This window comes from Haliotis asinina, chromosome 14 (assembly GCF_037392515.1).
Source record: "Haliotis asinina isolate JCU_RB_2024 chromosome 14, JCU_Hal_asi_v2, whole genome shotgun sequence".
In the NCBI taxonomy this organism is placed as follows: domain Eukaryota; kingdom Metazoa; phylum Mollusca; class Gastropoda; order Lepetellida; family Haliotidae; genus Haliotis; species Haliotis asinina.
In genome coordinates, this window is record NC_090293.1 from 6,099,467 (window position 1) to 6,113,096 (window position 13,630).

The following is a 13,630-nucleotide window of genomic DNA, read 5'->3' on the forward strand; positions in this document are numbered from 1 at the left end:
TTGTGCAGTTGAATTACACAATGATCTTGCTGCTGGACAAAGTGACAGCGTCTCTTGTTTGTTACTGTGGTAGTTTAGGGTTGGATATAGTTCAATATGGGCTATTACTGTGTTCCTGGCTATGCTGTTATGCATGGCCACAACACACCCGGTAGGTTAGTGTGGTCTGCTTTGCATGTGCAGCCTATGCACTGCCTGTCTCTAGCCCTATAAAAGGAGTAGCTACATAGCACTCCTTGTCTTTAGTCCACTGGTCCGTCAGAGGTGAGGACATTTATTTTAGTTGTTTGAGTCCTGGTGATCCAGACCAAGTAGATAAGTTTTTCTTAGTTTACCACAGGAAGTTAATATACTTATTTGTTTTAGGCATAGGCTTTGAAATTAGAGCCATGTCTTGGTAGGATTTGGGGTGAGCTTAGGTTGTTAGGTATAGGTTAGGTTAGGTGGTTAGGTATAGGTTAGGTTAGGTGGTTAGGTTAGGTATAGATTAGCTTAGGTTGTTAGGTATAGGTTAGGTTAGGTGGTTAGGTTAGGTGGTTAGGTTAGGTATAGATTAGGTTAGGTTGGTGGGTAAGGATAGGTTCAGGAATTTTGTTATAAATAAATTATTGAGTTTCCTTTGTCTGTTTGTTCTGTTTTACCAGCAATGAGGCCTGATTCATAGAGCCTACTTGAAGTTGGCTAAGTTATTTTTACCGCATAAAATAATTACACAACGCACGGTCCAAAACCAAAGAATAGCCAACTTCAGCTGTCACTGGGCAGAAAAGCCTATTACATTACCAAGCCATGTTGGAATTTCTGGTAACACAACGACCTATTTTGTTGCTATGGAAGCACTGGAAATATCTGTGACACCACTTCTCATCCCATAGTATGATTAGACCGTACATCCGTGATCCGATATCACTTGGTACCCCTAAGTAGGCATCAATACTTTACATCAGTACATACATGCCTTTCAGATATGGCTGAGGTTGGCATCATTAGAATTGCACTCCCAAGGAGTTTCTAATGTCAAACGTTTCTCTGTTTAAAAGAATGATGCCTTCAGAAAATCTAATACAGATATGTTCACATTTTGTCTTCCGACACGCCAACTGAAAGCTGACTATAACAACAAGGTGGATACATTTATCCCTCATCCCCTAAGGTGTTACACATGTCAAAAGTATGGCCATGGATACAGATAATGTCATGATCCAGCTGCTTGTCACGGTGCTAGCCCTGAAAACAGTTGGTATAGTCTTTTAGAATAGTTGTTCTGGTTATCACTCCTCTTCCGCCAAGGATTGTTCTACCCGAAAACTACAATCGAAATATCCAAAGTAGAACATGAACGAAATATTCTGGATTGAGGGGCCGTTTACCTCTATTCATATCCAACTTTTTTAATTTCAAGTCCCCGTGGGTTCTAACGTGTCTAGTCGTTATAAACATCACCAGGGTGTCCCTCAAGGCAGTATTTTATCTGTAACTTTGTTTAAGAAAGATCAAAGTCATTACTGTTTCAGACGATAATGTACACCTTTTGCATGACGTATTGGGTTGTTTCATTCCCTTCTGTAATGGCAAGCCATCACGCTAGTTTGCCGTGTTTTGTGGTACACGTCAAGCACAAGGTCGACGCTAGTACTGTTACTTCTATCAGTCAGTCGAGCTTCTTGTCTTGATATGGCAGTGTTTGCTGGGTTGGTTCTCCTCCTGAGTTGTGGGGGTATGTATTGTCTACTTATGATATCAGTTTACCGGCTGTGAAAAACTTTGTGTCGAGCTTTCATATCTGTCGATAAAAGCGACAGGGAAATCCAGTTATAAGTTTTTGAGAGCATCTTTCCTTTGAATGATGGAGGAGGCATGTAATTTCTTTTTTTACACTAGCTTCAGTTTCCGTCTTATTCCTGAAAGATCACCCAGCCGTCCAGTATACCTCCGTGATGTCTTGGATGTTTGGGTGGTTCAGCAAGGGTCGAGGGGTATTACAAACGATAGGGAAAACACGGTTGGAGGTACAAAATTTGATTGCAGTCCAATTTCAGTGACGATATGAACAGTAAAAGCAGTTTTAACGGCAATATATACATTCACGTAACAGCAACAGAGGCCATGCTTTTATTGATCTAGACCTGGTGTCCAAGACGAAAATTTGAGCTTCATACAACTGCTGTCTTTGAAATCATGACACTACAGAAGCATGCGTTTTCCCCTTTTGTGGTGAAAATACCTTCTAGATTCAATAATATCAGAGGGAGACCCATGAAGATTCAAATTAGTATTAGTAATTCAGTAACCCATGCTTGTCATAGGATGTGACTGGTAAGTGAGTGAGTTACGATTTAACGTCACATCGGTAATATCTCGACCAAATCGTGTCGAGGACATATGTGACATTGATATGAAATGTGTGTATGACATGAAAACCTGTCGTCAAAGGACAATAAAATAACTAGAATATGACAGTTACAATTAAAACTACTGTGGAAAGTAAAAACTAATAGCGCTATTTGGACAATACAACATAAAGTAGAGGCTAGGTCACCAGACTAGGGACCATGGGGACTTACTATGCCTTCGCTACCTGCGTGGCCCCTAGTTGGATTGTTGGTCGTAAATTTACAACCTTCAGATATTTCATAATGTTTGCTAATTCTGACAACTTTATGTTGTCGATATGCAACATCTGAAAGTTTGAAATATTGTATTGTCCCTTTTGAGCGAAACTGCCTAGGGTAGTCTGCTTTTGAGTTTGATGTCGAGGCGAGCGTATCAAATGTAGATTAATGCTTCATCTTGAGGTGGTTCCTCATAGTTGAGATTGTGTCACCTTTTCATGAGGGTCTTTTGGAACATAACAAGCATTCTGTTTTCAGCTTCAATTAGCTTGAAATAGAAACAAACGATGGATCGTGATTGCTCTGCCATGTTGGTGCCGACAAACTACACGTAGAGTGGGCGGGGAAATAACTCTCCTTGGACGAGAACTCTGGTAGAATGTTAGTTCTCGAGTAATGCTCCTACCCGCCTCGTACTCGAGTACCCGTTTCAACCATAGTGTCAAATGTGCCCAACTTTCTGGTATTTCTCCGAACGGAGAAAACGTGGCTATAACGGATCTGAACAGTCGACTGCGAGGGAGCCTCGGACATGGATGGAGACGATGATGCCGCAAGCGACGTTGATGACGAAGATTTTTTCGGTGAAACTGAGCTGTTTGACTTGTCAGAAGCCCCATAGATAATGGCGCAAGCGTTGTCCTAGTGCGATGGACTGACTCATTTGAACCTCCTGACCAATTTTTAAACAAGTTTACAAGAGTAATATTATAGTTTGTATGCGCTCCGTTTCATTGTTTTGTCGTTGAAATATTCGTGAAAGTACTATTGCGAAGATTTACTTCGCTTATTGCCTTATGATTTATATTCCCTATTGTGAGGTTCAATATGATTGTCACTTTAAAACATTTGTGAATAAAAAGCCCATGTTTCCGAATATACGCCAGGGCTTCTATCTGGTGTCAATGTTCACTTGTCAAGAACACTATTTTTCCTATAGTAGCCCGTTACTTTGGGATACAAAGGGTGGTCGGTGTTACTGGTTATACGGGACACATGATGTTATCGTTTATCAATAATTATTTATGCAATTGCTACGGCTATGTTTTCATCCAATGAATCTGGGGGGTTTTTTTTGTTTTTTTTTGTTTTTTGTTTTTGTTTTATTTTATTCAAGTAGGAGTGTTCCTTTGCATTGACGTTTTATGTTTTAGGTAGGGTAGCCTAGTGGATAAAGCGTTCGCTCGTCCGAAGACCGGGGTTCGATTCCCACGTGGGTACAATGTGTGAAGCCCATTTCTGGTGTCTCCGTGGTATTGCGGGAATGTTCCTAAGAGCAACGTAAGACAACTTGCTCGCAGAAACAGAAACGGGTGTTTTTTGGTCTTATCTATATTCCGTACTTTTAGTGAAACCATATATAGTATATAGTTTTTGGTCTTATCTATATTCCGTTCTTTTAGTATCTGTTTGGTCAGTCATTCCACATTCAAACTGTATCGGTTTAAATGGTTAAGTAATTATCCGTTTTCACAGAATTTACCTTTGATAAATCATGTTTCGCAATGAGATCTTTGCCTGATTATTCAAAGTGACAAGATGTCCCTAAGGCTGTATGGCATACACAGTATATGCGAGCCTGTATAAGACGAATGTCGGCTTATCATGAATATCCACTCGGACAAACCTTTCTCAGAGCCGACCGGTACTGACTTTATATCCTTACTCACTATTAGGGAACTTGATAACAATGACAGTGGATTCCAGCAACATCACGGCAGGGGACACGAGTAATGGGCCTATAGCATTTTACCCATGTATAGAGCGACAAGCCAACACCTCATCATCACCACCACCACAAGACTATTCCAACGCTTTTAGGGGTTCTAGATTTGGACGGAGTGAATACATGACATGTTTTATGGATAACAATTGTTCCTATATAAGGAATAAAAAGACCTTCAAAAGGTGTCATGTATTCAAAATCATTTTTGCACCCTCAGCTGTATTCCACACGTAGATGTGATGTATTTCCTTATTACAATTTCAGCTGTCCACACTTTCAACAAACACTGCTACGACTCCGTTGCTAACTGCCAATCAAGGCTCCATCAGCATATCCGCCATCAAGCAGAACTGAATGACAAGTGCCTGTACGGTGACTGCGATTCATTTAACCTTACAATGAGTGAGTGAGTTTGGTTTCATGCCGCTTCGTGCAATATTCCAGCAATATTACGGCGGTGGACATCAGAAACGGGCTTCAGACATTGTACCCATGTGGTGAATCGAACCTGGGTCTTTCACGTGGGTCCTCTTAACTACCGAGCACCCTCTACGTCCCTGCTTACATGCACACATATGTTTGCAATATTTATGGAAATCATCAAATTAAATTAAAACTGACTTGTATGAGCAATTTTGTTCATTGTTTATTTCATGTGTACATATATAAACGCATATTTGATAAATGAACTCTCATCTAAAAATATAATTTGTATAAGAGTAACCGAAAATATATAAACGTGTGTATATGCGTGCTTCGGACTATTTGTTTGCTTTGAACCTATTTTCTGTTTTTACCCCGACGACGCAAGGATACATCCGTCGATCACCTTTAGCACGCAATACCATAATGACCCCTGTCACGCACAGCTTTTAAAGAACCATATCTTTGACCTCCAAGTCTGTGAACCATTTCATGACGGACAAAACTGTTGTTTGTATTTCAACAGCTACAATATCCTAATGTGCAGGTGCATGATTTCCCTGTGGTCTAAGGCGCAACAGTTTACCAGAGTTGCGTCTCCTTGTCATGCCAACAACACATGATCGTAGGTTCGAATCCTGCTCGCCCTTTCTGGTTTGGCGCCATTCATACTTCCATGACGTGCATCCTTAGTTGCTTTTCCCAAGGAAGCATTATCTGTAGCTCTTACTCTCTCATATTGTTGTTCAATGTCAACTGTTTGTTGTTCCCTTATGTAATTGTGCCAGTACACGTATGTGGACTGCAGTTTCAGACACATTTCAGTAAGCACTGAGATAGTAAACAAACAGATAGATGAGAGCACTATAACTGGCGATATTATGAACTGATATGATGACGTCAAATAGGCAGTTGTGTTTGGCGTGCTTTAGTAAGAACTTTGTTGTGTTTAGCTTTATTTTGAACAGGTAACCGTTTCAAGAGTGCATTTTCTGTTTAATCAAGGTCAACAGAATATAGAATATAGAAACTGCTGCGTCAAATTTGATGCAAATTCAAATTTTGTAACGAAACAGTTAGCTGTTTTGTTGGCATAAATGATGAACAATATAGGTGACAAAACACATCCTTGTGAAACCCCAGTGGACAGGTTGGTAACCGAGAAACTCATCCATTAACAGTATCATACTCATGTCAGTCAGCATAAAAAATGTTCACGAAAATCTGACAAGAAATCAAATTACGGTGAATATTTTTAATGTGGGTCACTGAGAAATTCAGGTGTTGGCGAAACTGATAGTTACTGACGGGCGAATGCCACAATGCTGTTTTTTTTTACCTCACGTGTACTTTCATGTGCAGGTTTTACGACACTCTGTTGACATGCTTGAGTGAGACAACATCAATGAGTGAACGGTGTAAAGCAATTGTGCTGAAGAAGACAAAAGCATCTTGCTTGGATGAGGGGGGAAAATGCGACAAAGGTGAGTGCCAAGGATAGGTCGGCCACCATCTATGCTTTGTAGGTGCTGTCATTTGGATGGAAACATTGTGTCAGACAACGGCAATGACTTATGAAAGTTGTGCTTCAACACGGGAACGTATTTCTGAAACCAACTCCCAGGTAATTCTATGCATCCTTGTTATGTTTTAGCCATGTGCAGTAAAGCTGACGGGTTCACAGCAAGTAATGTCAACAGCAGAAATGAGGAAGAGGGTGAGTCTTCAGAGACGTGGCTGGGAGTGACTGATTGAGAGAGCGAGTAAATATGATTGTTCGCCTTTCTCAGCAGTATTCTAGCTATATCACTGCGGGGTACACCGGAAATGGGATTCGCACGTTGTATCCATGTGTTGAATCGAACCCGGGTCTTCAGCGTTGCAACCAAACGTCCTAACCACAAGGCTACAAGGAAGAATGTATTCGTTAAACGGGTAGAGAAAGTTATGTCCATTATTCTTGGGAGTCCTTTATTAGTATATTGATTAACAGCCCTAAGGCAATTATTTCTATATAAAAAAAACTATTTCTATATGAAACTGTCACTATTTGGATAATCTCCATCATGCCTAACACATTACATACGTGTCAAAGAAGTATGTCCTCGTGATGTAAGTCGTTCAGTCACCTAACAACCGTAGTTCTTTGAGTAAACTCTGCCAGGGCTAGAGTTTCGTTAAATAACTACCGTGTAAGGATGATCAACTTGTACTTATACTACACTTGGCATGCCTTTACATGCCAAATATGATGTTATTGGCTCGGAAATTGTATACATTTCGTATTATTGGTTTGGGTTCAACCCGAGGGTAATGTTATCTTGAATAATTAGTCTTGTCACAGAACATCACTATAGGTATTGCTCCGATTTCCAGTATCACTTTCGATATTACACAGGACCGCCAGGTGTATCATCTGAAGGCAAGGTCTTCCATAAGACCAAAATCACGAAAATGTTTCATAAAATACATTTGAAGGTGACTGGACTGATTCAACTTTTTACGTGCAGTACAAACACGTCATCTACAATACCTCACGGGTTAGATACAAAACGATTCCCACTCACACGTGAAAATATACTTGAAATGTAAATATTCTAACTATGTAAAGGCATCAGTAAGTGACATAGTCAGAGAAGAGTCAGAGGCTCTTCCATGCACGTAGCACAAACTACTTCGTGCTCTACACATTGATGTAATATCAGACAGCGATAGGGTTGGAACAAAGTCGATGTTCGGCGTAGGGTTTTCTACTTCCAGCATTTCTTTAGAGACTGACTTTCGTAGGTTTTTCTGTCACAGACTGTAGTAGTTTTATCTGTCACTGACTGTAGTAGTTTTATCTGTCATTGACTGTCGTAGTTTTATCTGTCACTGACTGTAGTAGTTTTTCTGTCACTGACTGTAGTAGTTTTATCTGTCACTGACTGTTGTAAGTTTATCTATCACCGACTGCAGTAAGTTTATCTTCACTGGCTGGAATAAGTTTATGTATCAATTCACTAGGTCACATCGGCAATATTCTCTACAATGTATACACGTAGGAACATATTGAAAACATACTCGTGAAGTGGTGATGTGTTTTCTTGTCACATGTCTATTTTGTTTGAAGTATAACATTCCTGTACAGAGACATGTCACGAAGACCAGGAGTGCCGTAGAAGAGCTAAAGAGGCCATTGTTGTTGCGTTCAGACATAAAAAATGCAGGTGAGGTCGGAACCCGATGGTGACTGGGTGAATAAGATGGCTGTGGTGGTTGTGAATCCGGGCTCAGGTCGACCATAGGAGGGATATTGGCCATACTGGAAATAGATTCAAAAGTTTGTCCAGTTTATATCATCCCTAAACATTTAAATACTGCTTCCCAATTAATAGAAAGGAAATACAGGTAACGGATGAGATTTTAATTCACTTCTAAAACCAGATTCAACCGTCCCTTTACAATTCCTGGTTGTATAATTAGTCCAGAGTTTCCTGTCTCGGGATGTGATGAAAGGGTCGAGGAGGAGGGACTGGGGGGAGATGACTTCGTTGATTGAGAGTCGACGTTCTCCGGCATAGGATCATACTGAATAACATATCGAACTGGTTTGCCAGGTCCAGACTTGCATTCACCGGTCATCATGATTAAGCTTCAGTGTTACTGAGGGCATCGTGAAAAATAGACAACAGCCATTTCTACTTTTTAATGACCTACGAAAAAATATCACAGCTTTAAGTGAATACCAACTTTGATGGACTGGCGATATGTGTTCATGCACAGCAAGTCTGAAAAATTAAAAGGTCCATGTTTCGTCTATCAACATGAAAGGAAATAAGAGTGACAAAGAAATAGTTATCAGCCTGTTCTACGACGAGATTGCCGAAATCGGGTATCACCCGATCTACAGTGTATGCTTATGTTTGGACTGTGCCCAGTGTTCAGTCGATGCCCGGATGTTGTATCTCGCGATCGACTGATACCTACTTTACACTGCATCTTAATCATTCTTAATTTTATTCAGCAACAGCTAACAAAACATCCTCGATATCTCCAGGGCATACGTTCCGATAAGTCTCCACTATACCCTGGACGCATCTACGGCTCTGCTCGATAAATTTATTACCTCCCTTTGCTGGCTCCGCCTTCTCACGGTAGCCAATCAGCTAGGCCGCCGTTATAACCGAGCTTGACAGTGTCAACAAAGGTAGCGGTCGCAACTGCGAAGGTTTGCTCGCAGTGCGTTCCAGATTTTAGGGAAATCATACAAACAAATTGAAAGGTCCGAAACTTTAAAAAAACATATGCAAGAACGCCGTCTATCTCTTCCAGAGAACCTCTGCATGGTTTCTGTTGCCATGTATAATCGGTTAGATAATTCAAAAAACGAAAGTGAGTTGTGATTGGTTCGCTCAACTTCCCAGCGTAGACACCTGACGGGATCAAAAGACAGTCAAGGGAGGTAATAAATGTATCTGGCAGAGCCGTAGATGCGTCCAGGGTATAGTGGAGGCTTATCGGAACGTATACCCTGGAGATATCGAGGATGCTAACAAAACGACTTACGTCAAACGTGCCTGTATTAGTTATTGGACTCGGCATACACAGCCTCCTAGTGCAGCAATAAGGTAGTGGTCTGGGCCAGACAATTTAGTGATTGACATGTTGAACAATGATCACCACATGGGTTCATTCTGTCTCTTGTTCGTATGAAACTTCAAAACCATGTGCCGAAAGAAATAACTGCATAAAGCAGTGTCCATTATACAACTCCGACAATATCATTAACAGGACTATGAAAAGGTGAATCATTATCCAATAGTGCTGATACAGAGCGACACCCTCTACCACACCATCCGCCCATTGGATATGAGTGGGTGAATTTAGTTTTACGCCGCTGTTTGCAATATTCCAGCAATATCATTGCCAGCAAAAAAATGGACTTCAAACATTGTATTCATGTGGGGAATAGAACACGGGTCTTCAGCGTGGCGAGCGAACGCTTGAACCACTAGGCTACCCTACCTGCCCCACTGGATGTGTACATACTTATACCTCTTACAATCGGAACATACATCAAAACTCTTTCTGCAGAGTTCACATTGGTAAATTTCGATAAGAGCAGAGAGATCATTGCTGGCATTTTTGACCTCTGATATATATTTATGTTACTTTTATTGAGTTGATATGGGAAATGATCATTTCGATCGGCCGATATATAAATATTCAACATTGTTCCAGCATGTACCAGGAAGACTATAAATGCTACGATGCGATTCCGAAGACCTGCAACTTTTCCGGGAAAGTGAACACCCAAAAGATCAATTGTGTTTCGAAGTGCAAGTCAGTGAATATCTCGGTCAACGGTAAGCTAATGTGCTTAACGAGTGAGTGAGTCAATAGCGTGATATATCTAAAACCGTTTGGCTCTAGGTGGATCTCGGCGTACCAAGACTAACCTGTCAATTGCTAATGATAGTTATCCATGGTTTGTCTGGCCCAGAGCCAAATATTTACAGAACGTTTTGATAAAGCTAAAATTTGGAGTAGTGTTAAACGAAACATAAACATTAAGATAAGGTTCTTGAGAGGCATTTAGAAGTCGGTATTCGTATATATGACAAAATGTTATGGATGTCAACCTCTTCTTTATTTTTTTCACGACGTTTCTGGGCCATTCTTTGGGCTATTCCCTCTTGCCTAGACATGACGAGGGGGCAAGGAAATGCCCAGAAACGTTGTGAAAATATAAAGACGAAGTTGACATCCATAACATTTTGTCGTATAACAAACCATGAAACCATATCAAAGTACACTTTAGATTCGAACTGATCACAGAGAATTTACTTAAATATTCTATAAGTTAGACTTTTATCGTATGTAAAATTATCTATTTCATGCTGGCTGTATCTATCGTCTATAAAGGTAAATTCATATAAAATTGCATTTTGTCGGTTCAGATTTTGCAGCCATGGATTAATGATTGAAGAAGGCAGAAAACAAAATATTCCAGCATTAGAAAGGTTGTGTCATGTATGTACCATTCCATGACAGGAAAACGAGTATCACTGTACGTTTGAATGTTCTTTTTATGATAACCTAAGGTTTGAAATACTGCCCAGATGTATATCGACAAAGATAATGCATATTCCGTTTTACAGCTCGCATGAAACAGATAAATTTAGAAATCAATTTTTTCTTAACAAGTTTGCCAAGTACATGTTTCTCGGTTTAAGGAAACGTTGCTGGATATTAGATATTACAATTGATGTCTAGTTTAATTCATTTCACTGGTGCACATTACTAACGTACACACGTTTTGTCACGTGTATATTATGGGCTTGTGGCCTATATACTGAAACAATAACCAGCTAAGTGACGAATAAGGGATGTAACTCTACAGTCAACTGAATAGTGACGGTTTAAAGACCAGTGTGCGTTGCAGAAAACCAATTTACAACACATTCTATTCGATTTCAGTGTTAGATTTAATGAACACATAAGGGGCAAAATACACGTCACGATGGTTGTCAAGTGCCTCGTTAAAAGGTGTAAACTGGTTTCTAGAAACTGTCAGTCTGAACTTCTTGCATGAGAAGGCAAATCAAGAACCAAAGGAGGTAACTCTAATCACACAGTAATGATCTGGTTACAATCTATATACATAGGCATATGTCGTCCAGGGCTCACTTGCGCAAAGCAATCTTAGCGCTTCGACTTTCTTAAGCCTATGTTGAGGAATGGGAGTTACAATCATTGACCGTCCGCTCGTCCGTGCACGTTTATGTTCTCCGAAACAGAACTTTAAAACCATTCAATATTTCTTCACCAAACATGGCACATAAATAGATCTGGTGGTATACTAATGCCTTTTGCTAGTTTTGGATTTCTGCATAATTTTTTTTTCAGACTTCGACTGAAATTTTTGTCAGTGCTCTTTTCCGGAGCAGAGCTCTAAGACCGTTCAATATTCTCCTTCCACTTCTATATATATACACACCAAAACATTTGGCATAATCATAACTTGTAGACATAATCATGAAGGATATTGATGACGAGCATAATATTTTTTGTGTGCTTTGGTTTGTTTCTTTTTTCTAAAACAAAAATTTGTTGCTTGATGTTTTAATGCACGTCAGTAAGCAGACGATCCTGTCTTTGATCAACATATATAGACAGTGAATATATACTTCAACTTCAGTTAATATGCTAGACGCAAAGAGACCTTACGTCTGGTCCAAGCTGCCCCAAAACTGTAATATCATCATCCACCATTATCATCTGCTTCCATTTTACATCTTTGACATTTTATCGGCGCTTCTTTCACTTGGTTCAGTCACTAACAGTCATTACAAATCCGTGCACATATCCGAGAATAACAATTCTGTATGTAGCCCCAAGACACATTGGAGTTGATTATTTAATTTAAACAAATATTACGTTTGATTTCTCGGGGGAAAGTGGTGCATCTTGCAAGTAATGTAGTTGTCAGGAATATATTGTGCAGCTTCTGAGTGACAATCACCTTTATCGTGCTAATACTGTAGGGATAACATGGAGGCCAATGTCCTCTTATCCTATACATAATTGTAGAGGGTATGAAAATAGCAGTCTTGACATTTAAATGATTGAACTGCTACAGCTTAACAGTTGGGCTGGTGGTTAAAATGCATTTTGTGCTGTTCTCGTATGTCCGCCCTTATGGATCACTATATCAATGTTTTCCTTTCATTTTGATGATACATGATTTTGATATTTGGGATCTTTGTTTCCAGAAAACTGTGAACTGAAAGATGAAGCCCATTCAGCTAGTCCCTTTTCCAATCTTCCTATTTCCATGACAACCTTATCAATAGTCACCTTATCAGCAGTTAATGGTAGTCACATCGTTGGAAGAGAAACAACTGCATTTCCGCGCGTCACAGCTGACGATGACAACGCAGGCCGTTTATCGGGACATGTGACTGACGCTGGCCGTGTAAAGGGAAACCGTTTGGCGGACACTGGCAACGTCTTCCGTACCCCCTCACCAGTATCTGGTGAAGGCAAGTCAGGTGCTGGCTTAATGCGGGCACCGGTGGCTGTTACAGAGATCCTGATTGTATGGACATTTGGACATTTTCTGTAACAAACACCTGACACATAACGTGCTACGTTTAGTTCACCAGACGAAATGTGTACTTGTGTGTGTTTCACTTTTTATTTAGGCATGGGAGATGAGTGTGGTTGGGGTGATGGCCATATGTTAAATTATTTACATTAATATTTGTCTAATATTTCGCGTATGTCCCATATTAGACTGCATTGTTCATTAATTCACTTCACTACTTTCACTGTAATCTTCATTGTGCCTAATACATTCTGGAACCGGGCCCTTAGTCTCGTAACGTTCGTAGATCTAAGAATTCTTAACTTTGATCGTAGCCAGTGTGTTCAGAATGAGTTTAAGAAGCTCGTAGCGTTACGAACGTTTCGAGAATAGATAGCCTGATGACTACCTAGCCCAGTAGGTAAACACCGACGTAACCACAACAAAGCTCTAGCTCATAATATATACTGTTTCGGGTGACGATCACGACACAAATGTATGCAAAAGGCTGTTTGCTGATCACAATGCAGTTTTTGTAACTGCAGATCAATAAAATAGAATATTTTCTGCTGTATGTGTTTGATATTAAACTGGCAGCGGCGGGGTGGCCAAGTGAAGACCCGCCGGATTCGATTCCCCACATATGTGAAACCACTTTTTGGTGTGTCCCACAGTGATATTTCTGGAATATTGCTTAAAGCGTCGTAAACAATACTCACTCACCAAAATGCAGCTTTAAGCGAAAGAATATTGTGAATGAGGAGTAAGTATTGCTGTGCGCGTTTGAATAAGACTGAC

The 13,630-nt window shown here is 40.2% G+C and overlaps 1 protein-coding gene across 1 annotated transcript; it reads left to right on the top strand.

Annotated features, from left to right (window-relative positions):
• Window positions 1-244: 244 nt before the first annotated feature.
• LOC137262167 (uncharacterized) lies at window positions 245-13,402 on the top strand. Its single transcript, XM_067799952.1, has 7 exons — window positions 245-264; window positions 4,603-4,705; window positions 6,124-6,245; window positions 6,416-6,478; window positions 7,892-7,970; window positions 9,985-10,109; window positions 12,519-13,402. The coding sequence occupies exons 3-7, from the start codon at window positions 6,167-6,169 to the stop codon at window positions 12,869-12,871; spliced, it is 699 nt and encodes a 232-aa protein (XP_067656053.1). The 5' UTR covers window positions 245-264; window positions 4,603-4,705; window positions 6,124-6,166; the 3' UTR covers window positions 12,872-13,402.
• Window positions 13,403-13,630: the final 228 nt, after the last annotated feature.

Bases quoted from the DNA above. Each gene is read 5' to 3' on its own strand.
- LOC137262167 (XM_067799952.1), top strand. From the start codon at position 6,167: ATGAGTGAACGGTGTAAAGCAATTGTGCTGAAGAAGACAAAAGCATCT. The intron at 6,246-6,415 runs GTGAGTGCCAAG...GTTATGTTTTAG, and splicing joins GGGGGGAAAATGCGACAAAG to CCATGTGCAGTAAAGCTGAC. The intron at 10,110-12,518 runs GTAAGCTAATGT...CTTTGTTTCCAG, and splicing joins AGTGAATATCTCGGTCAACG to AAAACTGTGAACTGAAAGAT.